This window comes from Agelaius tricolor, unplaced genomic scaffold, assembly GCF_023055355.1.
Source record: "Agelaius tricolor isolate 1412-34295 unplaced genomic scaffold, bAgeTri1.0.p SCAF_28, whole genome shotgun sequence".
NCBI classification, from domain to species: Eukaryota; Metazoa; Chordata; class Aves; order Passeriformes; family Icteridae; genus Agelaius; species Agelaius tricolor.
This window is the reverse complement of record NW_027269288.1, coordinates 7,169,329-7,196,323: the sequence shown is the minus strand read 5'-3', so window position 1 is coordinate 7,196,323 and position 26,995 is coordinate 7,169,329. Positions and strand designations below refer to the sequence as shown.

The 26,995-nt window shown below is 43.0% G+C and overlaps 2 protein-coding genes and 1 long non-coding RNA gene across 8 annotated transcripts in view; 1 reads left to right on the top strand and 2 right to left on the bottom strand.

Annotated features, from left to right (window-relative positions):
• The window catches only part of CFAP74 (cilia and flagella associated protein 74), a 38,432-nt gene extending 32,721 nt beyond the window's left edge, over nt 1-5,711 (bottom strand). For 3 of the 4 annotated variants that reach the window (XM_071448868.1, XM_071448872.1, XM_071448871.1), the window contains exons 1-7: nt 5,616-5,711; nt 4,313-4,652; nt 3,839-3,929; nt 3,258-3,410; nt 2,965-3,063; nt 1,431-1,535; nt 149-322 (exon numbers count right to left, since the gene is read on the bottom strand). In XM_071448868.1, coding sequence (XP_071304969.1) covers nt 149-322; nt 1,431-1,535; nt 2,965-3,063; nt 3,258-3,410; nt 3,839-3,929; nt 4,313-4,625 — 935 coding nt within the window. In that variant the 5' untranslated portion in view covers nt 4,626-4,652; nt 5,616-5,711. The remainder of the gene's footprint in view (nt 1-148; nt 323-1,430; nt 1,536-2,964; nt 3,064-3,257; nt 3,411-3,838; nt 3,930-4,312; nt 4,653-5,615) is intronic. The other variant, XM_071448869.1, reaches the window with a different exon arrangement.
• Nucleotides 5,712-7,442: 1,731 nt separating this feature from the next.
• Nucleotides 7,443-11,865, bottom strand: LOC139600588 (uncharacterized). The gene is made up of 2 exons (XR_011682608.1): nt 11,728-11,865; nt 7,443-8,680 (listed from the first exon to the last, which is right to left on the bottom strand). It is a non-coding gene; the product is annotated as an uncharacterized lncRNA (long non-coding RNA).
• Nucleotides 11,405-26,388, top strand: GABRD (gamma-aminobutyric acid type A receptor subunit delta). Of its 3 annotated transcripts, none has more exons than XM_071448874.1 (9): nt 11,405-11,549; nt 19,529-19,641; nt 20,193-20,260; nt 20,614-20,834; nt 21,630-21,712; nt 23,022-23,159; nt 24,073-24,225; nt 24,930-25,141; nt 25,464-26,388. In XM_071448874.1, the coding sequence occupies exons 1-9, from the start codon at nt 11,461-11,463 to the stop codon at nt 25,761-25,763; spliced, it is 1,377 nt and encodes a 458-aa protein (XP_071304975.1). In that variant the 5' UTR covers nt 11,405-11,460; the 3' UTR covers nt 25,764-26,388. The 3 variants fall into 3 exon arrangements, with proteins under 3 accessions (XP_071304975.1, XP_071304974.1, XP_071304976.1); XM_071448873.1 differs by having other exon boundaries at nt 11,406-11,549; nt 24,070-24,225; XM_071448875.1 differs by lacking the exon at nt 11,405-11,549 and adding an exon at nt 12,300-12,819 and having other exon boundaries at nt 24,070-24,225.
• Nucleotides 26,389-26,995: the final 607 nt, after the last annotated feature.

Genomic DNA, 26,995 nt, shown 5'->3' with positions numbered 1-26,995 from the left:
CATTTCCTCATCAAATATTCCTGAAGCACACCCAGCTACGACACACAGTAGCAGCAGTATCTGAAGCAGCTAAACTCAGCACCTGCAGCAGAGAACTGGCTGAAAATAAAACAAGAAAGGCAGCAGGCTCTGACTTTGAGGCTCTTACTTCTCTCGAGTCCGACGTGTTCCTTCTGCTTGCAGGGCTGTTATTTTTTCCTTCCAAATCCTCACTTCTCTCTCCTCCTGGTATTGCATCTGCAGCTCCTCCTCATCTTTTTGAAGTTGTTCACGGAGGATGTCGTATTTTTCCTGTTCAGTTTCTATCTGCCACAGCTCAACCCTTTAAAAAAAAGTGTGAATTGTTTTCATTGGAATACTGATAGTCTTTCACTTTAAGGTGATAAATTGAGTAGGGAAGGCTCTATGGGGAAAATAAACATGTAACCATGTTTTCTTTTATTATTTAAAGACATATTTTGAATCAAACCCTTTTACTGGCACAGGTATTCCAGACCAAGGCTCATATTTAATAACATATTCCTTTCAAAGACATCAAAAACATTGGTCAAAAAAGGGTAAAAGAAATAAACCTCAAGTTTGTGTTTTTCCCATGTACTTAGAAGAAAATATGAAAATCAAGAAAAATTCTAATAATAGCTTTTCCTTCAACAACAAATAACTTCAGAGACAGGGCACAGTTTTTATTCTTCTGTGCTTTGCTGAAGGAACCAGATATGATAGAGCTGAGTACATGAATCTGTTCTGTGTATTGCTAATCACACAATAAACAAGTCAAGCATTTTAAAGCTATTACACAACACTGCAGCAGAACACACTGTATCCTGGTTAACCACTTGGCTAATCACAGCTAGAAGCTCATGCCTGTGTTCCTCCTTTGATGTACCTGTGGTACCAAAATATAGACACACTCACCTGTTGCCTCCTGCAAAAGACAATTTTACTCTGTCTGATATAAAGGAGTAATTTATTATGTGTGAACAATCAATTACAACAGCAGTATTAGCTTGGCATAAAAATACACAGTACTGCTACAATGTCTCCATCATGCTCATTTTCTATCTTTTCCTTTATGCCCTATGAAACCACTAAGAGGCATAAATTACAAGTATTTATGCTCATGCACAGACAGATTTACTTTAGTCCATCTTATTTTACATTTCAAATGAGACCTGTTTAGGTCACAATTTATACACCTCTCATAATAAAAGCAAAACTTTATTTACATGTGCAAAGCTGACTTGGGTTTTGAGCCACATCATCCAACTTTGTAAGGGAAGAATCATGCAGGCTAAAAGTTGCTCTAGATTGATGTAGTTCAGTATTTACAAGCAATTTCTCTATCGATTAACTTTTGAATCCATCCAACAGCATATGAAGAAGGCAATAAAGATTGATTCCCTGCACACTTTCTCCATCCCCTCACTTACAAGTTTTGTTTTAGTGTCAGGGCAAGTGTCAGCTCCAGCTCCTTCTCTGTCTCCAGCTCCGTGCACAGGCGGCTGCTCACGGCCTGCAGGCGGGACACGGCTGCACTGCACACGTTGGACAGAACCAGCAGGAGGAAATGTCAGCAGAGCCCCCCCTTGCAAGAGCAGCAAGAGCAAAGCACAGCTCTAAGGCTCAGATTCATTCAGCAGAATCCCAGCAATTTATGCAGCCTCTTGTTTAACCTTTTAAGCGTCCGTTCTTGAGGCAGAGCTTTCTTTAAACTCTTACACACCAGTTGAAAGGAACAGAGGAGAATTTCAAAAGCACTGACCAGTAGCTTAATGCAACTATTCACTTCTCCAACTGATAAAAGTAGTATTATTCATGAAGATAAGCGTAGGTGAACCTAGAGAACCTAGGCTGAGTTTGCTTTTAAAATGGTACTACAATATTCCATACACTTAGCCTACAACTGCAGCATTCCCACACAGTTATTTTCCCTCTCTCCCCAGGAGAACTAGCAGGCAGTGTGCTACAGGATCCACAGACAGTGGCCTGACTATACTCAACATAAACTCCCATCCTCTAAATGAAAATTGGATCTTCTACCTGCAGCTACTCCTCTAAATTCAACATTTCTCTTATTGGCATTGGCAGTGCTAATGGCAGCCAGGATTTGTATTATTGCTAAAACACAAATACTTTGAACTTCAGAAGCCAGGAATCTATCAAGCCTTCTCACTCCAGCAGTCACTTGCTAAATGTAAGGGATTGGGAGAATTGCTATTTTTTCCACATCTAGACCTCTCCATGTGACCCATCATAAGGATAAACACTACACTGCATTTCTGTCTTTGCTGGGATTTGTTACTGTCTCTGCAATCCCACTTGCACCACCTCAGGAGGCTCATTTGCATCAGCTCATCAGTTTTGTTTAAGCAGCTCTTCCATCCTGGCAGTTAACCTGCCTTCCTCTCTCTCATTCATTGTGCTCTAACCTGGAGATTAACACAGGTTAGAAATGCAGCTGCGAAGTTTGTTCACAAGCCTCTGGCTCCTGGTACACAAGCCACCCACTGCTTTCTATTTAAACCAAATGTGAAGAGTACAGTAAATTGCCTCCCACTTGATAGCACAAGTGTTTCAGAGCAGCTCCTGTATGCAGAGCTACTCCTGAAAGGCATTCCTGCATTCCAGAACAACACAGGAAAGGAATGGCACACGTATGTGTGCATTTATAAAAATATATTCACACACATATATAGAAATCCTGAGTGAATAATCACCAGAAGCAAAGCCATGACCTCCAGGAGTGTCACAGCACCTTGATTCATCAGACTGAATAGAAGATTGACATAACTGACAGCAGTGGGCTAGGCTGATTTAGTACCTGTTGTTACATTTTAAAATATATGCCTCTTTCATACCCATTCCCAAGTTTCCACCTCTTCCTGCTCTTATCTCATTAATTACACACAGATGAGCATAGTGGATGCCTGTAATCCTTGGTATCCAGAAATACTCTCTACCTACACATTGCCAGCCTCCTCCTCTCTCTCTATTTCCATGTCTACATGATCCAGCTGCTTTGCCAGCATCTTGCTCCGCAGCCGACAGGCACTCAGCGTGTCACTGCAAGAAACAAACACATCATTTCTGTTCTGTAGGTGCTTTTCTCAGTGAAACTCTTCTTTTTGGGGGCAAGATTTACAGCCAGGATTCCTGTCAGATACACAGTTCCATAAACTCCAGTATTTATGAGGATACAGTATCTCAGTATTGGCTGGGGATTTGTGCTGATGGATTATGGTTGTTTAAACACTAACCTGGTTTTTTGGACCATCAGTTTCTTTTCCCTGACCTTGTCATCAAGCAATTGGAGGCTTCTCAGTGAGTTTGATATGTGAATTTTGTCTGCAGACTTCAGAGGCTGAATGGTACCAATGCTGCCCAAAGAGTGTTCTGAGCTTTGCCTTTGACTTGGAACACACAACCAACAAAGAAACAATGTCAAACTGTAGTAATGTGAAGTTTGTCTGACATCCTTACATCCCTGCTTTCTGTTTTATTCTAGCAGAACTGTTACAAATAAGACCATTATAAATAATGAAGAACATGAACACAAACAGCACAGGAAGTTTGCATGCATGGACTTAAGCCAGGATTTTCAGTATTGGATATCCAATGTTGAACATTTATACCCTCATTTAAAGCACTAATGATGTGTCTTTGTTTTAAAATGCCTGTGGCTCCTCTTGATCCCACCTTGGCTTTGCAATTTTAGCGTTCCTGAACAATAGTTCACAATTTAACAGGAACATTTTAAACTAGTTTAAGCCATGTCATACACAGCTGGTCACTCAGCACCACTGAGGAAATTCTGTTTGAACTGGAACAAGGTATTTACATGGTAGAATCAGACTGGTCTCCAGCATCTTCAAAAGTGTCCTCGTTTTCCATCTTGGCACCAACATCCAGCTCTTCTTCCAGCTCATATTCTAGCAGATATTGAAACAACAGCTTAATAAAGAGACTTGGAATTTTAAAATGCAAAGCTTTCTATATTTGCTGTCAAGTCACAGCGTGGAGAATCAGATGTGACATTTTATAGCATTACTGCAGTGTACATTAAAAAATTCATATGGCAAAACACACAGGACTATGATACACCTGCAAATGAACAAGAGAATGTTCTCTGCCTTCATGTGGAAGTGTCACCAAGAATCCCATTTATGTGGGAAAATCCCAGACAAGAACAGGGAGGGGGACAAGGGAGGGTAATGTATTGTCAGGTTCTGGCCAATGATCTAACATGTTTATCTTACATTAAGCTTACATTAATGTCAGTTTTTTGTGAGTTATCATAACAATTCATTTTCACCTTCCCAGTGTTCTTCCAAGTCAAGGAGCTGATCAGCTGCATCTTCTTTTTCTTCCTCTTCTTCTTTTTCTTCTTCCTCTTCTTGTTCGTCTTGTTCTTCTTCCTCTTCTTGTTCTTCTTCCTCTTCTTCTCTTTCTTTTTCCTCCTCTTCTTCTCCTTCTTCCTTTTCTCTTTCTTCTTCTTCTTCTTCTCTTTCTTTGTTTTCCTCTTCTTTTTCTTCTTCCTCTTCTTGTCTTTCCTCTTCCTCCTCTAGAAACACTAGAGGAGACATTTGCTGTTCTCCCTCACTAAAACTGATCTCACGGCCTTCCATGGTGACAGCTCTTTCCAAATGACCAGGCTGAATAAAAAGAAAAACATGTTTTCCACATCAAATCTCCAACAACTTGCAAGAGTGGTGACTATCTCAGGAGGTGAATTCACAGCATTCAGTATGCATTTAATGCATGTGAAATGACTGGATACAACACCTCTGTGCTAGTTACACATTTTGAGTATCAACTATAATAAATCTCTTAGTGAAAAGCAAGGACTCTGCCTTTTTTTTTTTCTTTTAACAATCAGCTCAGTAATTAAACAAACCTTCTGAATGTATTTTATCCACTTACACCATGAGTTTACCTCAAATGATTTAGGCACAACTCCAACAAACACTCTTTGTCCTTGAGTCTTGTGGAGTTCTCCAATGCAAAGCAAACTGTTTCCAAGTGTTGTTACAATTTATTAGCATTCAGTAAATTCTGCATGTCATCTAGAATGAGTTATTACCACATGGTTGAGCATTTCACATCTTACCCACAGAAAGACTTGGACATATGATTAATTTTAACGAAGGTGGCTCAGCTTTGAGTGCATTTATGTAAATCCTTCTGCAGAACTCAAGAAAAATCAACAAAAAGAGAGCATCTATTTTCTCCGGTTAGGGAACAGAGAAAACACACTCCAGGATTTGAAGTAAGGAGGAATGAGTAAATGATAGAAGCCACCCGAAAGCCAAGTAGGATTCCTACGCTGGGCTACTGATTTAGGGATGTTGGTGGCACTAAGAAGTGGCACAAACATCAAACGCAGCCAATGCAGCAGCGGCCCCAACGCCTTCAGCCAAATCGCTGCGTTGTGAGGTTGTGCGGCTCCAACTCCCAAAGAACAAAATTTGGGGTAAATTAGGCCGAGATGCACAGCACAGGCCCGAGCCCTCCCACAGGACACCCCGGGGCAGTCTCGGTGTTCCCGGCGCTGTCCCCTCAGGGCGCTGTCCCCTCAGGGCGCTGTCCCCTCAGGGCGCTGTCCCCTCACGGCTCACCGCGCTCAGCCCCCGGCCCGGCTCCTCACGGCCCGGGCCCGCCGCGCCGCCCGCGCTGCCACGGCAACGGCGCCAACCACCGCGCGCGGGGGCGCCGCGCACGCACGGCCGCGATCCGCCCCCGAACCGCCGCGGGCGCGGGGCGGCGCTGCCGGCGCGGCTCGCCGGGTTCCCCCCGGCCGCGGGGTGGTGCGGGCCGGGACGGGCCGGGGTCCGAGAGCCGGGGTCCGGTGGCCGAGGGCCGGTGTCCGGTGTCCGAGGGCCGGGGTCCCTGTATCCGGGTCCGGTGTCTGAGGGCCGGGTCCGGTGTCCGAGGGCCGGGGTCTCTGGGTCCGGGTCCGGTGTCTGAGGGCCGGGTCCTGTGTCCGAGGGCCGGGTTCTCTGGGTCCGGGTCCGGTGTCTGAGGGCCGGGGTCCCTGGGTCCGGGTCCGGTGTCTGAGGGCCGGGGTCCCTGGGTCCGGGTCCGGTGTCTGAGGGCCGGTGTCCGGTGTCCGAGGGCCAGGGGCCGTGGGCTGATGTCCGGTGTCCAGGGGTCCCTGGGTCCGGGTCCGCTGTCCAGGGGTCCCTGGGTCTGGGTCCGATGTCCCTGGTGTCCTCGCAGTTGTTCAGATCATTGAAGGTCTGAGCCATCTTGAGCAGCTCTCTGGGGAGTTTTCCTGCTTGACGATTGTTTACATTATTTATTGGCAGAGGTAGATTAGAATATGAAACACTGACACGCTTTTTGCACGTTCTTTGGAAGAATGGTTTACACTTTGGAAATACAGTGACATTAACAATTCCATCGTATTGGTGTCAGTAGTTACCCTGGTGGGAGCACCTCTACCTGTGCTGCCTGTCTGGGACATCTGGTTCGGGTGGTTTCAGGTAACCAAAGCCAGAGACATTCTCAGTGAGCTTTCAGCTTAATGTTTATTCACATACATTTATAAATTTTAAGTAAGTTGGTGGCATTATGATTAAAACCCTTTTTGTGAATTCAGATGACTTGCTGCAATGTGAAGTCCTGTGGATTTGGGGTTGGAGCACTCATGTTAGAATACTGAAGGTTTCCAAGTTTCAATCCAAAAGGAATCTGTCTTAAATGTCTTTTCAGAAGTAAGCCTGTACTATCCTGACAAAAGCATTTCACCACTAGTTACTAATTAAAGGTTATTACAGCAGAAATCATGTACTGCTCATGCTGCCCATTTATTATGTCACATTCTGAACAGGTCCTTTGGCTTCAGCAGCAACTCCAGCTCTCGAGGTTCCATATAAACTTCTGTGATTGTTATAAATATGCACAAAATCACTACATGAAAGGTCTTTGGATGATATTTCAGTGATTTACATACTCACAGTGAATGTCTGTGTTCATGAAGTGAACCAGTTTGAATATTCTGTCCTGCAGCAGAATCTCCTGAGCCTGTGTGTTTGATTTCAAGTGTTCAGTACCAGATTTAGGGTGCCCAGAGCTGCTGGGGCTGCCCCATCCCTGGAAGTGTCCAAGGCCAGGTTGGACATGGCTTGGAGCCACCTGGGCTAGTGGGAGGTGGCCCTGGGTGAGCTCTGAGTTCCCTTCCAACGCAGGCCATTCTATGATTCTGTGGTTTTAGCTCTAAATTGGTGATTAACTGGGTTTCCTTGCTGTTCTATTCCTTGTGTTACCTTGACAAAGTCAAGGACCAGTGCAGCTGGATCCACAGCACAGCAGCTCCCTCACTCTTGGCACTAGGCCTCGATGACGTGCCAGAGAAACCCAGCTATTCACAGACTCCCAGGGATTCAGTTATTAAAATACTGAGACATCATCTGCACCAAAATACACCCTGATCTGTACACAGAGACAGATGCATTCTCAGATTTATTTAGTTGAAAACGTTCCTTAATTGTAAGCAATATTTCTGTAATTGTTATTGTTGCTATGAGAGTAAGGTCTAGGTTTTGATCCCAAGCACATGCTGCTAATCTGAGCATTTATTTCCACTGGCACACACAGTATGGAGTATAAATTACTCACAGTGACCAGTGCATTGTCCCATATTTATGCTATACGTCCTCAATCTTGAGAAATACACAGGCATTCTTAGCTCTATAAATGGTGGAATCTTGATTTTATGGCATCTATTCATATTACATAAAACAAATTACATACAGACATTTGCAGGATTAAAGCTACAAGATGTAGGCTAAAAATATGCAGTGATTAACTGTATAGCTCTCTCTGCAGATCTGGAATAGTTATAACTGTGTTAACTCTGAACCTGCCAGTTCCCACACTCCTCGAGTTGGGATGAAAAACACCCAAGCACGGATTTTCCCCTCAAGAAAACACCCAGAAGAACACCTGGAAATATCACTGATTGTCAGTTTCTTGGGATATTTCTCTTCAAGGTATTTTTTCAGTCCCAATTTACAACTGTTTGAATTATTTTCATAACGAGAACATCAACAAGGGTCATGATTTTGTTTCAGGTGAATAATGTGTTTTTAGGGAAAGACAATGTAGATTTTTCTCATAGAGATAGGAAAGGAAGAAGATATCTGCAGTTCCTCTGAAGGAAATTATGGCTTCCCAGCCAAGTTCTTATCTCTCAATCTACAACTTACGTCTATCAACTTAGAGCCAGTGAATCTTTAAGATTTAAGCTCCTGGAAATGTACAAAAAAGGCTTTGGTTGATGCAGCTCTTCCAGATTTTGTGGGTTCTGGACCCCAGTGATCCATCTTGGAGAAGCTGGGAAAGGGAGTGAGCAGATTCAGATGAAAGCCCTGCTGTTTGCTGCCAGGGTTCAGTTCAGAGGCATTTCTGTGGAGCTCCTGCAGCAGCACCTCAGGATCAGCTGGAAAGGCAGCAGAGCTGGCCACTTCCCTGTGCTGTGTGGCTGCATGCTGTGCTTCCACAGGCACTTGGCATTTCCCTCCCGAACGTTTCCAAGGTGACAGGAGCTCATATATGGAGCTTTCTGGCGTTTAGGCAGGAAGACATGCCAATAATGGAATCTGCATTTTGGCAGGGTGCTTCGTATCAATTACATAACACAACTTGTCTGCCCCGTTGTTTGATAGGGATCGATGTTGGCCTGTAAACAATGGCAAACATTGATTTGTCGGACTGTAAATAATGGCAAACATTGATGAGCATCTTCCCAATGACTCATCCTTACAGATGTATGGACAGAAAATGAGAGGGGCACTTGCTGTCAGAGCACTTCGTGGAGGAATGGCCTGGGATGGCAGCAGCTGGGAGGGCACCCCTGAGAGCAGCACATCTGGGGTAAAAATGTCACCCTGGTCCTGGAATTAGCCCTGCCTTGGGGGAAAAGTGGGGAATTTCATCCCAAATCTGTTGCGTAAAGAAAAGGAGGGCAAAGTGTCTGGCTGCAGTGTGCTTCATGATTATAAAAAAAATTATGCAGATTGAGGGAGGAACTAGATGTTCTACAGAACATTTAGAAACAGATAAAAACTATATTCCCAGCACTTAAGGTGAAAGGGAAATTAATATTGTGGTTATCCAGATACTGATTAAATACAGACACGTTTGTGTTGGGGCTGGGGACGTTCAGACAGTGCAAGTACAGTACAACCTCTGAAACGAGCTAAATATTTCCACCATGCAATTGCTACTGATATTCCCAAATCTCATTTACAAAAATAGGCATATGTGTGTAATTTATATATCTCGAGACATTTGGCGATGTTGCCACAACAGTCTTTCACGAGCTGCTTAGGTGGAATCATGGGAGGGTGAGACTAATTATCCGTGTGGTACATTTTTTGCCTCTTAAAATTATATGTGACAATATGATATCTTTATTTTTCTGGCAGTAAAACCACCTGTTCTATTTAGAAAATGATCTATTAAGAATACCAGGTAAGGCAGTGCAGCCATAAAATAAATTGAAATAATGTCCTTTTGATACAGTCTCAAAATCCTGACTGATAAATGACTGAAAACTGTTTTTTTGGCCCAAATCACTGAGCATGCTTCTCCTCAATGCCATCAAATGACACCATCCAATAAATGATTGTATGGTAGCAGTTACAGAGTATGGATGACTGTGATCAGGGAAAATTCATACCTGTTACACGTTCCAGAAGAAAAATACTTGACAGATACTGAAATGTGGGATTCTGGCTTCAGTGTAGTAAAAGATACTTCAAAGTTGTGACCTTTATTAGTGCTTGAGTAGGGTAGATACTTCAAGAATTAGTTACTGTTGATATAGTAGTAATAACTAATGATTTAATAAATAGTAATCATTAAATATCATTGTAAAATTGCCCAGATGTGGGTGGAGCCCATTAGCATTTGACCTGGCATGGACAAACACTACAGAAACACTGATTTAAGGGTCTGTGTTGCTCCCACAGATCTACTACAGCTTTACTACAGCACAGATCAAAGTCTGCCCTGAGCTGTGTGACTCTGACCTGATGTCCTGGTCCTGCTGGAGCTGCAGTGACCCCACCCAGTCCCCGAGGGTCCCTGAGCCCCCATGCAAGGCCAGAGCCTGGGATGGACATTTCCATGGAAGGTGGTGCCTGCAGCCACAGGGATTGAGGAGGAGTTTGGTAGAGTGAAAAAAGGCTTAGGGAACATTGAGTATCATGGGCCATCTTTTTAAGACTATTTGACAGTTCCCAGCCGGGAGCTAAAGCTAAAGGAAAGCTTTAATTATTTTCAAGAGGATTAGATGAGAAAGATTTGGAGAGCTTATTTATTTTGTTTTGTTTTGATGTTTTAATGGCAATTTTAATAGTTTCTTAATCTATGTCTTTGCAATTTTAATCTGTCATTGACTGTAATGAGTTTGGGATATTTAGCTAGAACTGTAGGAAATTAAATGTATTGTTGACCTTTATTATTTTATCTCCTCTCTTCCCTTTGGCAATAGGAGTTATTTATTTTGAGTGGGTTGTGCATGTATGTGTATATATATATACACATATATACACATATATATATATATATATATATGTACCAGTCTATTTTAAATACGTATTGTATGTAAAACCAACTAAATCCAAGGCTGAATGACCAAACATTTGTCCTTCTCCTTTATGAGGTTATAATCAAGGCCCTTGTGGATAAAATGTAATTTATTTATCTGAGAGAACTCTCCCATGTCTTTTAGGACTGCCATTGTATTTTCACTTGTGTCAGTGGTCACTTTTGTAGCAAGGTCTGTCCTTTCACAACATGGTGTGCTTATATCAACACACAAGCACACACATCACACACTTACACGTGTCATCCACACATAAAATCCACTCAGACACAATCCAAATGTTAAAAATGCCTCTGTGGATTTGTGGGCTATTTTTACAGCTATATGCTGAAGATATAGAAAACTGTTCTTTTTTACTAGTAAATTAGGTGACAGTTCTCTAGCCAGAGGAGAGCAACACTGAGGAATTCTCAGCATAGGTACGTAGCCCACAGCACCATCAGCCTTATGAGTAGGAAAAATATGAAAAATCTCAACTGAAAATATCCCAAAAAGTGTGAATGTGTTAAATGGAGAGACAAAGTCATTCTGTTCTTTGTGTCACCAGGTAAATTCCATTCAAAATCTTTCATCTTACTTCCTAAAAAAAAATAAATCATGCAATAATCTGACTCCTTGAGTTAAATTTGTGTCTTTTCCTCCTTTTTGGATGTTAGCTGCAGGATTCCATTGAGATGGGCAGAGGGAGGAAAAGATCAGAAAGAAAATAACCTCTTACGTTATTCTCAGGCTTATGACATGCCTGTGTTTGTTGTATTACATTTGTGTGTGTGTGTTGTACATCTGTTCCCCTGGATTTCATGGGGCTGTTGTTCCCCTCACCCACCACCCCTCAGTAACCATTTGAAATGTTGGTACTAAATAACAATACAGAACTAAGAAGACAAAAAGATGAATCCAGCACTTTACCCCAGGTGCCTCCGTTCATTAGCTTAAGGTACCTGCACGATCATTTTTGTTTTATAATATAATTTCTTGAAAATGTCTCCTTCACACTGTTTCCTTTGTGGGTTGGTTTTAAAATTGTCATTCGAGATTGAACAGCACCAAAAAGCCGAGGAGGCGGAGGAGGAGAGAAGGAAAGAGCGAATATGGAGGAGAAAACCGAGTTTGACCTGCAAGTCAAGATGAGCCCGAGGTCCCGAGGAGCCCCGTGGCCGGGTCCGCGCTGGCCCCGTGCCGGGAGCGGCGGTGCCCGGGAGCCGGCGGAGGGACCGGGAGTTGGCGAGGCACGAGCGGTGGAAGCGCTGGACGACGGCAGCCCGAGCAGCCCGGGATGGAGCAGTGAACTGCTCCGAGCGTTTCACTGTAGAGAAGCCCCCCGGGAGCCCGAGAGCGGCGAGGCAGAAGTTTGTGCGCGGCTCTGCCCCTCTCGGTGGTACGGCCGGGCCGGGACAGCGCGCAGGCAGCGGAGAGGCGGCATTTCCCCGGGCACGGTCCCCGCTCCATCGGCGGTGCGCTCGGAGCGATGCCGGAGCCGGGCTGCAGCTGCGGTGCCCGGGTGCCGCCGGGATTTGCCGGGAGCTCGGGGGGGCGGCGGGGGGCGGCGGCGGCGGCGGTGCTGCGGTTCACATGCCCCGTGCGGAGCGGGCACGGCGGCTCTGCGCCCCCGAGCGCCCCGGGACCGGCCGCCCCTGCCCTGGGCTCGGGCTGCAGCTCCTCCTGCTCCTCCCCGGCACCATGCGCGCAGGACATTAGTGGCTCCGGAGCACTTTGAGTTGCTCCCACCCCGCTCCGTGGGATTAATCTATCCTTTTGGAGGTTATTTTCGGCAAGCAGCCTCGCAGGCGGGCAGAGCGGCCGGAGGAAGAGCCCGCGGCAGGGGAGGGATGCGGGAGCAGGGCAGCGGAGCCGGGCGGGACTGAGCCACCCGCAGAGGAGAGGAGGAGAGGGAAGGAGAAGAGAGGAGAGGAGAGGAGAGCTGCCCTGCTCCCTGCTCCCGTGCCGGGCTGCCTGCATGGCTCCCGGGCACTGTGGAGATTGTGGGGGCTGCTGCTGCTGAGCAACCATCCATCGCTTTAAACTCAGCCTCAACTTAGCGCAGCAGGCAAGAATGGCAAAGCCACTGGAGCTTTGGAGCTGCCAGGAGAGCCGGGGAACCTGGGTTTTGGTCGCTGCTGTCTAATAAATGGGAGTAAAATGGAATTTCTTACCTGGGTTTTTCCTGCCTTGATTCTACTGTGCACCCAACAGCACAGGTGTATCAGGTAAGAAAACATCTTCTCCTTCTTTCTTAGCCTGGCCTCAGGCAGCCGTTCTCTTGGGGTAGCTGGAGTGAGTGATGCCAGCTCTGGCTGGGGCTCCCACTTTGCCCAGGGATGATTTCTGCACTTATGGGCCACGACTGCTTGGAGTGAGCGTTCAGGAGAAAAAGGGCCCTTGACTGAAGAGTTTCCTTAATGTGCCTCATCTGTTTCAGTTTTGTCTTTCTTCATTCCCTAGCCGAGAATGCACTTCTGCCAGTTGAGCAGCAGTTTCTTGGCTTAGTCAGGGGCTATGTTTTTAACAGGATGCTCCTGGAACCTTTTTCCCGAGGGCACTTACTCTAAATTGGGGGCAATCACTTTTTGTAAGGCACTGCAATATCCCAGCTCAGCCTCAGCCCCTCCAGCAGCTCTGTAGGGGCCTGCTTGAACATGAAACTCTTCCCTAAACCCCAGCACAGCCAGTGGGGTACGAGCTGAATAGCTCTGCTTAGGGCCTCCATAGGTGCCATTAAAACCCCCAAATCCAACCATCCCTTTCGAATGAGTTCATTAAGTCTCCTGAACTTGGGTTAGCAGGAAGGGACTGTCAGAGATCTTAGGGGAAAAAAAATGTGGAGAACTCAAAGCATTTTTTAAAATAATAAATTTTAAAGAAAGATGCATATTTGCAGCTCTCAGTCACATTTCCTCTGAAGGTGTTAGCTAGGCAACCAGCGCCGGTCTCGGAATATTCTTATTCTCTCCAGATCTGGAGGCTGGATGTGGAGAAAGCTTGCCATGATTACGCAATGAAAATAGAGGGGGGAGTAAAAAAGAACTTGCTGCATGTAAAAACATGCCTACACCCCCCAGAGCAGGGGTGGTTGTGGCATTAAAGGGGTCTTACAGCTCCTGCTTCATAGACATCCTTAATAGCTTCAGAGGAGTGGAAGAGGCAAAGTGGGAACTGTAGTAAAACATAACATTGTTGTTACACGTTTTGGAATTAATTAGGGAGATCTGATTTTTTTCACTGGGAAGGAAAAGAATCTTGCTCAGAGAAAGTGTCAAGTCAACTGCTCTTAGTCAGGATTGACAGAATGATTTATCCTGTGACCTTGAGTCTGTTCTCCAGGGTCAGATCCTGACATCCTCTGAAGCAATCCAGTGGTACAGTGAAGGCAGAGGAAATACTGCTTATTACCTAAGGGCACCCACACCTTGCCCATCATTTCAATGATCCTGTTTGTCCCTCTGCAACTGGGCTACCATTGAAGCTGGGGGTTGAAAAGTGATGTTTGAGTACATAAGACCAAAAAAAGAGAGGATTTTAAGGAAGAGTCAGTCTTCTCAGCCTGACCCCGAGGTCTGCTCCTAGGCACAGGATATGTGTTTGGTGGATACATTATTTATTTTATTATTAATTCCCTAATTGACTTTCTCCAGTTACACAATAGTGATGAATTTTTTGGTAGGAATACATCCACTCATGGCAGACTCAGGCAAGGCAAATTCTAAGTTAAATTCCAACTGTTCAGGTTGTAGTCTTCCAAATATTTCAAAGTGTGAGACATTCCATGGTCAAGGAAAGCTTCCCTGTTTAGATTCAGGATTTAGGGTGGCTATGGCAGGACACTGTTTAATCACTGTAAAAAGGGAGTAGCCTTGCTTGCTTGTGTACTTTGGATCAGTTAAACAGAACTGAAGTGAAATTTTATCCTTTTATTAGTAAAAATATTTTTGGTACGAGATGTTTTTATGAATAGCAGCATATTAATGGGCAAAACTGCCAATGGCTTCATTTTAAATCCCTGGTTTTGTTTTCTAAATGCAGTGTGATTCAGAATTTTGATGATAGAGGCCATCCAACACCCCTAAATTCTCTGTTCCCGAGTTCTGTGCACTGTATATTGAAAAAACTCCATATTCCAAAAGGAATAACATTTTGGTGATTTTGAAATTCATCAGTAAGACAAAAGAGACAAAAGACTTCCCAAAGGCAAAACCACCAGTGAAAATAATGTTGTGGTTTGCAGAGGGTGGAAGTGGGGGATGTATGCAGGCTGCCTCCTCAGAGCATTTCTGAATACCCTCCTGGGTGCTTTAGCTGTGTGTAAAGCCATTTCTCTGTCATGTGTGTTGTTTGTCTGAAGTGAATGAGCCAAATTCAGCCTAAGTCAGCACATTTTTGTCAGGTAAATATTTTTTAAAAATCGTGGGTTTTGGTCTGCTCAAGCCAGTGATTAGTGGCCAGGAATTTGGCATTTAAATGATTGACAGGTCTTCAGGACAAAGACTGTGGCTTCCACTGTTTTATCAGGGTTTGAGATGCTGTGGATGCTGCAATAATAAATGTGCCACAGGGAATGAGATCATCTGCAGAAAGACATTTGGGGAGATATTTCTTCATTTGTGTGAGGAAAGAGCACTTCTGAAAGGAGTTTTGGGGTGTGTGTCTGTACTGTGTAATTTCTTACTGAAAGAGATTTTAATTCTCTAATTAGAATAGGTGTATATTTAATATTTAAGTTTCCTCTCTGTTAAGTGACTTTTCTACTCTTGCATTTAATTGTCATTCTGCTGTGTGTCTCCCTAAGCCTTTTACTTCTATTTGTGGAAACAGAGCAGCTTTAACACGTGAATGTATGCAAAGAGTGGTCCATTTTCTGTAGCTTAAAACTGCCAGAGAGGCTTTGATGTTCTAAAGGTTGCCATGAATTAAGCCTAATGCCTTTTCAATTACATTTCAAAATACAAACCATATTTACAGTGAGCTTCCCTTAGAGTCTGGAATGGCAGATGGGAAGGATATACATCCTGCTCTGGGTAATCCTGGAGTTTGGCAGAGGTCAGATTGTTCACTGACCTTGCAGGATATCCCTTGTCTTTTTCCCAAGGAAAAGTTTTCTTCAGTGGTGATGACATCTGGGACATCTGTCCCAAATGCTTCTCAAAATGAAATATACTGATCCCAGTCCTCCAGTCCAACTGGTTTTTCCATCTGCCAGGTTAAAAGATTCATATAACAACAATGCTACAATTCCCAAGAGAATCAGGTTAGCAGATCTAGAGAAGAAACAGAAGATGCAAAAAGTGATTTTCCACATCTTGCTACCGTGGGAATTTTTCAGATCAGTGCAGCCTCCTGACCAGTGGGGCATCAAATCCAGGTCCTACTGGCCACTGACTTAAGGATCCTGAGCTTTTTTTGCAGTGATCCTGGAGATTTTGGCACTGCTGGGCAGAAATGAAATTACTAATACTATCCCTTGCTCAGTGCTGTTGTGCTCTCATTCACATGGAACTCACAGATTGCCTCTTGCTTTGGTGTGGTTAAATACCAGATATTTTCTAGTAATACTGATAAACTTCCAGCAAGTGTTCTCAAGCAGTGTTCTGGAAGAGAGCACAGACAGGCCAGTGGCTCACCTGTCTGACAAGCCCTTGGAAGATGTGCTGTCCAAGTTGATGGATGGTTCTCCCCCAGATTGCTCCTCATTTGTAGGAAGTCCTGGTCCTGCAGCAGCTGGGAGGGAGGTGTCAGCTTGGACAGGAAGGATTTTGGGATAGGTGTACTTTTTATTCTGGAACTGCTCGTACTTAGCCCTGAAAGGGACATTTCTTTGCTCTGTTACATGACATTCATAGCTTGGAGTTGCTTTATCAATATTTAGGGCAGAGGAACTCCACAGGTTTGTGCACTTTATCAATGGGGATTTCCTTTCCCTTTGTCTATGCAGGAGAACCCTCGATTGCTTTCATGGTTTAGACAGCAGTAATCTCTTTTCAATGAGCTCAGCTGAAGTTCTCCCAATGCTCCAGATATGGACAGATGCAAACATATCCTCAAAAACATCTGCTTGGAATGAGATGTGTACAGAGTCAGAGCATGGATCATCTTCAGCTTTCCCTTTGGGAATGACTTCCAGAGGGACAGAGGTGCCCAGGGCTGTTGCCATTCAGCAGTGGGGCCCTCCACACTGTCCTGTGCAAAAGAGAAGCTTTGCAGGAGCTTTCTACCCCTTGGATTTGACAAATATCTTGATTTTACAAAGTCCTTTTTCTTACTGAAACGAGCTTTACAGCAGCTTACATTAGGAAGTGAAGTTGCTGAATCAACTAATAATAGTTGCCTTTCTTTTCATCCTAACTGCTTACACTATGAAAAGTTAATCCCTTCCAATGCATCTTTTCTATGCTGGTCTTCCTTTTTCAGGTACAATAATGAATAATATTTTAGGCCATTTATAATCCCAACTGCTTATCAAGGATGAAGTAAATTCTCCCACCATTCTTCTTGTAACTTTAAAGCCCTGGATGTGATGTGTAGAAGTCTAGAGGAATGACTCAAAGGGGTTTTCACCACATGGTAAATTGAGCCATAAAATTATTTCAGCTGTAATATTTTAATAACCCCCCCTGGTATTAAGTGCATATAGCTCCACTAACTCCAGCACATTTGTTACACTGATGATCTGACCCTAAGGCTTTATTAATAATAGAAACAAGATTTATTTTAATTGTGTCATGGATATTTAAGTAAAACTCCCTCTAGATTGTAATCTTCTTAAAACACATGGCAGGCTCAATGTAGCCCTCAGTCTTTAACCAGCTCTCATCATTTTAACTTCCTTGGAGCTCCAAGGCTTTCCTTAATGCCATTAAAATGAATCCTGACACAGGAGAACAGCTGAACTCCAGGCTTTGTCAAAACATGATCAGCACATGGGATCCATCACTACGGTGCTGTCACCTCCTGACTTGAATTCTGTTTTCAAAACACTTTCTGAACTTGGTTGCTGCTTTAGCAACAGAAGCTGAAAAGCATCACCTTCTATTGAGAAGTGAAAGAGATTTTCTGCAGATATATTCATTCAAGTGTACTGCAGCTATTTAATTAGGAAAAGACATAGAGTACCATTCTTTACATATAAAAGGATCTCTGACATTTTACTGATTAGAAACACCTTTCCATGTCTATGGCTGGGACTTGTGAATTACAAATAAGTATGTTTTTAAACAAACTTATTATAAAGCTATAATTACAGTAAATAATGATGGTTGGATGATTGAAAGACCAGCAGTCTGATAGAAAGAAGTTGATATAGTTGATGAGACCCAATAAAGAAGGAAAATACCTCTGCCAAGATCTGTTATAAATCTTCAAAGCCCTTGTCTAAATCAATTATGTTATTCCAATTTATGTAGCTGAAAACACGTCTTGGAGTGTTCCAAGATCCTTCCTCAGAAGAGACAGAGGGACCTGAGAAGTAGCTGGGATAATAATTTGAGAGGAGCATACAGCAGTGTGCTCATGGCAAGGAAATCTTAGAAATGCAGTTTAACAGCCCATTTTGCTGGGAACTAATGAAGCTGCACTTGGAGCAGGGTCCCTGTGCTGGGAGGTCACAGAGGCTTTGGCAGCTCTGCTAATGCAAGACTTCAGTGGCTGTGCTGCTCCAAACTTACATTACACTCTGCAGTCCCAGAACTGCTCCCTTATATAATTATAGAGTCCAGACAAGAATTTGAAGACCAGGGCAATCAAAGGTTTTTCTTTCAGTCTGTGTGAGAAGAGTTGGTTATTGTAGGATACTCTGTTCCTGTGCTGGCAATAACTGCTTGTGCTGAGCTGAATGCCCAGGCTGGCATATTTTGGAGATAAAAACCATGTGCTTTATGTGGGTCAATGTCACATGAACACTCTAAGAAAGTTATGTAAGTACCAAGGCAGAATGTGTTTGTGGTGTATTACTCTGCAGCCTTCCATGGATATTTAACCATTTCTCTTCTGTTACAAGTCATAGGTACCTCTCAAATGCCACATTTATAGCTGGGCTCAGTGGAAGATGCTAAACCAGTGCTCAGGCAGCTTTGATCCAGTACTTGCATTCAGCCACAGGCCCTCTCAAACCACTGGGAAGTTTTCTCTTTGCAAATGGTGCTGTCAGACATTGTCCAGCTCCTCATTTATCTCTTCCTGCCCTGTCAGTCCCAGTGCAGTGAGAGGAACAGTGTGAGCAGGCTCAGATCTTCAAGTGGAGCCTGCCAGGTTTAGCAGATAATGAAGACAACACAACCTTGCCTTTGTTTGTAAGAGATGGAGGAATATCCACATCACTGCTTGTGCAGGGCTGAGGGGCTGGCAAATGGCAACCAAAGACTTCATGAGCATCACTGAGGCAAGAAGAGGCAGCTGGGAGAGGAGCCTGACTGCTGGGAGAGGCTGTGCAGGAGCACAAACCCCACAGCAACACATCTTCTCCCAAGCAAAACCTGCTGCCTGCTAGCCACATTCCAGATGTGCAGTTTTTCCTCTTTTCCTGTCACATTTGACAATGCTCCAGCCTTCTTGATCTCAGCTGTTGTAGAGTAAGAAGCTGTCACAGCTGCATTTCAGAGTTCACAGATGCATTTTAGGCAGTATACAAAGTATCTTCGTTTCTCTCATGCTTTTATAAGTTCTTAAATTTATTTTTCCTACTTTTTTTAGAAAGAAACAAACTTTTAAAAGTATGTGCTTGTACTTAAAGAAGCCACAGTCTTGCCTGAAATTTGTTTTGATTTAAACAGAAATATCTGAAATGGTTTTCCTACCTATAAAAATCTCCAGTATAGCTGATTCTACTGTAAGTGGTCTCTGGTGTAAAAGAAGTCAATAACCTCCATTTGCTGTCATTCTCTGTCTGTGAACATGGGACATTTTAAGATACTTGTTCTCTTTACCCAGAGCTATGAGTGACATTGGAGATTACATAGGTTCCAACATTGAGATCTCCTGGTTGCCCAACCTGGATGATTTGATGAAAGGGTACGCACGAAATTTCAGGCCTGGGATTGGAGGTGAGACTTGGAGAATGAATAATGTCTCTTTGGTTTTTACAATCCTTCTGATGTTTATGTCAAATTCATACTTTAAATAATTTAAAAGTTGTTATTGTCTTTTACTTGGATGCTGGAAAAAAATAACAATCAACATTTTGCTTGATTTTGACAAGAGACAGACTGTTCAACAGCAACACAGGCTTCTGATGCAGCTCTTAAATCGTTGACATCTAAGTTGAAGGAATTTTGTATTTCATTAAATGGTGATAATTTCTGCATCTGCTTGAAGTCATGCTGTCTTAAACTAGATAATGTGATTTGCAGAAAGGATTCTGTGATTTTCAGTACTTGTGATTTTATCTTGTGTCTCTTATCTCTGAAGTGAGGTGTGCTGTTGGAAATTGAGGGCACAATTGGTAAAAGATTTAAAACTCTTGCTTTAAGAATGTACTTTATAATGGGAAACACTCCAGTGAACTGATGAAAGAATTAACAGTCTGGGGTCACTGAGATTTTTATGGGTACTATGATGATATTAATCACCACATTCAAACATTTTTTTTCCTCAGGTCCTCCTGTTAATGTTGCTCTGGCAATTGAAGTAGCCAGCATTGACCACATCTCAGAAGTGAACATGGTACAGTATCAGATTTTTTAGTTCTGATTTAAAATAGCAAAGGTTCAAACCCAGAAGCTGTATTTGCTGAGCTATGTAAACTGATTTTCTCTGTCAACACCTATGCAACTCTTGCAATGTGTTATGTATAACATTGATATTGAATAACATTTTATATCTTGTGCTTACCCATAGTAGGAGCACATGACCAAAATACAAATGCTTGGGCAGCTCCCTGGCTGACTAAGTATAAAATATGTATTTGCACTGAAAGCAAATAATATATTTCTAGGCTAAGACATTGATTTTTGGCTAAGGTCCAAGACATTATCATTGTCAGCATCCCTTCTTAATGAGGATTTCTCTTGTCACAGGAATACACCATGACAGTATTTCTGCACCAGAGCTGGCGAGACGATCGTCTGTCTTACAACCACACCAACGAGACTCTGGGCTTGGACAGCAGGTTTGTGGACAAGCTCTGGTTGCCAGATACTTTCATAGTCAATGCCAAGTCTGCCTGGTTCCATGATGTGACTGTGGAAAACAAACTTATCAGGCTCCAGCCAGATGGAGTCATTTTATACAGCATCAGGTGAGTGACAAACAGTACAAGTGTCCTCTGCTGTGTGTTAACTTTTTGAATGCTCTATAATCAGTCAGCATTCCTAGGAGGATTTCCTGAAATAATTATTGGTTCAAAATTGAAGAAAAGCTCCTGTCCCCCTATCCTTTTCTTTCTGAGAGGTCAGGAAGGTCTCTTTGGCAGCACTAACACATTTTGCACTGCACAGTCACTGGCCATGTCCAGAATGCCCTCAGTGGGAGAGAAGCCCCTCGTGGCTTTGGTCACTGGGCAAAGAGGTGCTGAATACAGAGCAAAGATTCTGTTCTCCACTCCCTCACTTTATTTTCCAAGGGAGCTGTGAGCCTGATTTAGGCTCAGCTTCCCCATCTTTCACACAGACAAAGTAGCGTTTCTCACTTTTGAAGAGGGCTGTGGCTGGCACTCAGTAACTATATTGACAGTTAATTGTGTAATGTTCTGAAAAATAATGAATGTGCACCTTTGAAACTGTGAGTCCAAAGTGCCCCTTAAGGTATTGGTAGTGATCTTGGGGACAGTGAAAGGGAGGAGATGGAATCAGAAAATTCCTTTTTATCATCACCAGTAGCTGCAGAATCCTCTGACGCTGACGAGTCATTTGACCTTTTTTCAATTCCCTCTGCCTCTGGGTTTCCCACAGATTCAGGCAGCAGCCCGCAGGACTTTGAAAACAGTTTCCTTTGTTAGCAATAAAGTTTCAAAGTTTTCCACTCAGTCCTTTGAGTTGTGAGGAAAAGGCTCTGTCTGAATGTCCCTAACTGGTGTTCCTGTTGCTCCAACCAGGATTACCTCAACAGTGGCCTGTGACATGGACCTTTCCAAGTACCCAATGGATGAGCAGGAATGCATGTTGGATTTGGAGAGCTGTAAGGGCTGAGTACCTCTGTGTTCTGTGTAAAGCTGCATCCATGGTGCTGAGATAGCTGCACTTGCCTGGGATGGTTCTGCTTTAGTCACTTGGGGTTTAAGTGAACAGAAATCTCTTCATTCCCTGTGTTGGGCATTAGACTGGGGACTTTTCAATACCAGGCCAACCCTGGTCCAATCCAAATCTCTAGGATTTGATGTAGGGACGATGAACAATGTACAGTCCTGCTGACAAATGTCTGGAACTTTGTGCTTTATGTGAAACCTTGTGCAGTTGTGACAGTCACTGGCATTACTGAGGTTTGTATCAAATCCAGTGAGAACAAGTAGAAAAGCCCACAGGCAAAATGTGATGTGCTATTTTTAATTTATGAGAAAATAGGAAAAAGAAAGAATTCCCTGCTTTTAATGAATGCCATTGTGAGTAACCTTCACACAGCTCTTTAACTTGCCTTGGCATTCGTGTATCTGTTACACAGAAATCCATCAGAATGCTGCATGGATGGGCTTAATTCATTTGTACTCACAAAGGAGGGTGAAGAATGGATTTCTATTTTATCCAGCTTGTATTTAATCTATGATCAGCATGTAATTCCCATGAGCATTAATACTTCTGAATGAAAATCACCACTGACACAAGCAGGGACCACCCAGCCAGGGAAAGTGAATCTGGATTTTAGATCAAGGAACCTACAGGTGCTGAGGGTTGCAGAGGTCTGGGAATAGCAGATCCTGAGCAGATCCCTTGGCCTGTTGATGCAGGTTTCTGGTTTTCTTTTTTGTCACTGACTTTGTTTTCTAGGCTGTTAACCACAATACCATTTTCTCCTGTCAAAAATAGCAATCTACAGTTTTACTTACATAATCACCAAATGCAGAGGCAGCAGACAGTGCCCCAGCAATTCCTTCCCTCTCCCAGTGAGTTCTGCAGGGAGTTTTGGTGGGGGTTGAAGGTTTTAATTGAATTTGAGGGTTTTCATTTCAGTGAAGCAAACAGAAATAAAGTCTCTTTAAACAAATGGATGCTTTAGTAGCAAGTTGTCAATGAACAGCAAAAGTAGGAAAGATTGATTTCCTGTGCATTTGCATATTACATAAATCCTGTCATTCATATCCCCCTTTCTGCCACGGCCCAGGTGCCCTGCACCTCTCCAAAGCAGAGAGAATGATCCAGACTGAATCTCAGCATGTTTGCAACGTGTCTGGTGGAAATCAGCATAGCAGGGGAGTTAGAGAACTTCTACCATGAATTCTCTAAGCTCTGAATTCTCCCTTGAACTTTGTGTTTATTCAGCTTTCTTTTGGCAGATGGTTACTCTTCAGAGGACATTGTCTACCACTGGTCAGAAAACCAGGAGGAGATCCATGGGCTGGATAAGCTGCAGCTTGCTCAATTCACAATTACCAATTACCAGTTCACAACAGAAATTATGAACTTCAAATCTGGTAACAGAATCTTTCTTCAATTCAGGGACAGCATCTGACTTTTTTCCTGCAGAGAGAAACCTCCTCTATCTGTAATAGAAAATCCTTCTCCTTAAGTAACTAATTTAAGAACCTGTCAGGTTTCTGATAAGAGTTTTCTTCATCTTCCACTTGTAAGAAGTGCCATTCTTTGCTGAGCCTCTAGGTAGCCACTGCAGCATCTTCTGTCCTTTAGCTCTCTCTGCTTGACAAAATACTGCGTGGAGTAGCCAGACAGCACTTGATAAAAGCACTTGAGGTATAGCTCACATTTTCTTGACCTAATTTGCAACTTCAGATCAAGAAAAATTTCCATTAGCCCTGATGTTATGGAGCTTATGACGTACAGTCAGATCAGTCTAATTCTACCCCGTAGAAGGCAGTGGTGTGTATGTCTATCACTGGGCTTATTGCAATGTTTGTACAAGATTGGAGTCATTTCTTTCCTGCTGATTTTTCATCCTCTTTCATGTATTCAGATTCTCATTTATGCTGCACATCTCCTCTAAGCTCTTTTTTGAGTTTGAAATTAACTTGGCCTTTTAAAAAATCTAAATTTAGTATCTGGAGGACTTTCTACAGCAGATGATAAGACAGTACACATTTTGAAGCAATACTGTTATTTGAGAAGACTCATGATTTTATTTTCAGATCTGGCATTGATATGACCTGAGACAAATCATTTGACCTATTCTTAGCTGATGAAAGCTGCAGAACCTCGTGCAGGGTTTATGAAGCATCAGTCGAACAGCATCGGAAAAGCTTTTTGTGACCCTTGTGCAGGAGATGCTAAAGAGTGTAGCTCTGTGTCATTATCTGAAATGGCATTTGAAAGCTCAATCCAACTGTAATTCCCACAACCAGAATCTCTTCTGCCTGCTCTCTTTTCCAGCAGGTCAGTTTCCCAGGCTCAGTCTCCACTTCCACCTGCGGCGGAATCGAGGAGTTTACATCATCCAGTCCTATGTCCCTTCCATCCTGCTGGTGGCCATGTCCTGGGTGTCCTTCTGGATCAGCCAGTCAGCTGTGCCTGCCAGGGTGTCACTAGGTAAAGCTTGGGCACTCAGGGCAAGGGAGTGCTCAGTGGCAATTGTGCTCTCTGGTAATCCTCATGAAGGTGCATCCATGACCACCGTGTTTACATTGCAGAAGGGAGGGTTCTTTGAGAGATTTCTCTCCTGGTTTAAAATCTGTCCTGTTATCAGAGCAGTTCCTCAGTAAGGAACAGCAAATAACCAACGAGGGAGGGTTAAAAGCAGTAATGATTGTGAAAGAAATGAAAGAATTGATTTGAAGGAACTGGGACAGTGGCAAAAAAAATGTTCCTGAAGCTTGTGGGTCTTTTTGTCTGACTAAGGGTTGCCAGTCCAGATGTAAAAGTGTTTGAGGGTTAATTATTTGGGTTTTGTTTTTTCTGTGTTTGAGGGTTAATTATTTGGGTTTTGTTTTTTCTGTGTTTGAGGGTTAATTATTTGGGTTTTGTTTTTTCTATGTTTGAGGGTTAATTATTTGGGTTTTGTTTTTCCTATGTTTGAGGGTTAATTATTTGGGTTTTGGTTTTTCTGATCTAGGACAAAACTAAGAATAACTTGTTCAAAGCTGCCTTAGTCATACAAATGCAGTTTCTTGAAAGTTTTGAAAATCAGAAGCCACAGTATTAAGGGGTTTTACTGTGAAAATGATAATAATTCATATTAATAAATATATTTATGTATATTAGTGCATGTATTTCTCTCTCATGGTGCCCTGCAGGTATCACCACAGTTCTTACAATGACCACTCTGATGGTCAGTGCCCGATCCTCACTCCCACGAGCCTCTGCCATCAAGGCACTGGACGTTTACTTCTGGATCTGCTACGTGTTTGTCTTTGCTGCTCTGGTGGAATATGCCTTTGCACATTTCAATGCTGACTACATGAAAAAGCAGAAGAACAAGATCAAGGCGAGAAGGCAGAGTGCAGAGGTCAGTAAGTGTGATTCTGGGAATAACTTTGCCACAGCAATCACCCTGCTTCGTGACCTTGTACTCCAAATTCTCCCTGAGAAGAAAGGCTTTGAGAATGTTCTCCATGGTGCCTCAGTAATTCAGAGCATGTAAAGCCATAACCAGAATTCTATGTGTAGCACAGAGCCTTCCATCAGTCCTGCCAAAGCAGGGGTTGGTTAAACCCCATTTACCACACATGGATCCCAGGGTGTTTCACCGTGCTGGGGCCATGATAGCTTGGATAAATGACACTGTCCTTGCCCTATCAATTGCCATTGTTCTCCTCTCTCCTTTGCAGATCAACGTGAAGAATGCCATTGTTCTGTTCTCCCTCTCCATAGCTGGTGTGAGCCAGGAACTGGCCATTTCCAACAGGCAGCACCGAATCCCCAGAAGCCTGCCTGGATCATATGGCACAATAGAAATAGAAACTGGAGAGACAAAACAGCAGCAGGGAATGAAACTGGACAAAAAGACTGGCCTGAAGTCCCTCTTTAAGCCCATTGATGCTGACACCATTGACATTTATGCCAGAGCCGTGTTCCCAGCAGCCTTTGCAGCAGTCAATGTTATATACTGGGTTGCATACACAATGTAAAGGCAACAAAAAAAGGAAAACTCTTCCCAAGACCTACAAACTGAACAATACCCACAGGCTAAAAAGCCCTCACTGAAACTGAGTTGAGGCACCTCTTCTCAAAGTATTTTCCAACGAGCTCAAACACTTCCAAAGTCAAGAAGGTCCTGCTATGAATTCCTACTCAAAGCAGCAATTTATTGCTGACCTGATTTGATACGTGAGACTGCACTCTGCCAAACAATTCCAGTTCTTCCTTCCCTGTAATACCATGAGAAAACTTTTCATATGTACATATTTGTAGCAAAAGTTTAAACCTTAAATGACCATGGTTTTCCTCCACTTCAAGGTTGATCAGTAATGAAGATTTGGCTTTTCACACTCAGATAATTTCCTTTTTATTTGTAATGAAAGAGCTCATTCCTCACTTCTGCACGAGTGGTTTTCTGCATCTGTGGGCTGGTCTAGGTTTAACAGTAGTGCTAAAGTTGGAGTTTTTAATCAGAAAAATCTCATGAACAAAGTAAAAGGGAATAGAGGGGAGTGGAGGTTTTTTCTTAAAATATTATTTGTCTTGGGTAAAGTATTGAAAAATTTCAATGCTCTTAGTCACAGCATGAAATAAAATATACTACATAAAATTCTACTGAATTGTTAATAATGACTGCATTACATTTCAGATCTGAGCTAATGAAAGTTTAAACATTTAAACACAGAAATGTTTATTAGTTTAATAGGCCCCAAAATAGATAAAGTGGTTTAGAACCACAGGGAAAGCTCAGGCTTCCTGTGTTAGATTGGGGAAAATTTGAAAGGTGCTTGATAATGAAGGAAGTCAGACTCCATTTGCAGGAATGACTTTAGAATTTGTTCTGTTAATTTTCACTGAGAACCTACCATGTGTGCCTCTGAAAATATCCTTTTTGAATCTGTCCCTAAATAGCTGAGGGAAGTAAAAAAATTTCATAACTGTCGAAGTTATTCTGTTGCTTTGGATATTTTTGCTGGTTTTATTCAGAGGCTGACCTAATCTCTTAGGCCTCCTCACTTCCATTATTCAACAGTGAAATTTATGGGTCCTCATACACACTGCTTAATTCAGGACTAGATCTCTCACCCAACTCATGCAAAATAACACTTTGTTCTGTAAATAATCTCAGTGAGCTCAGCAAGTGAACACAGTACTCACAACAAACTAGTTTCACAATTATTCTCTAAAACCTCCACAGTAAATAGATTGGAATATGGATTAA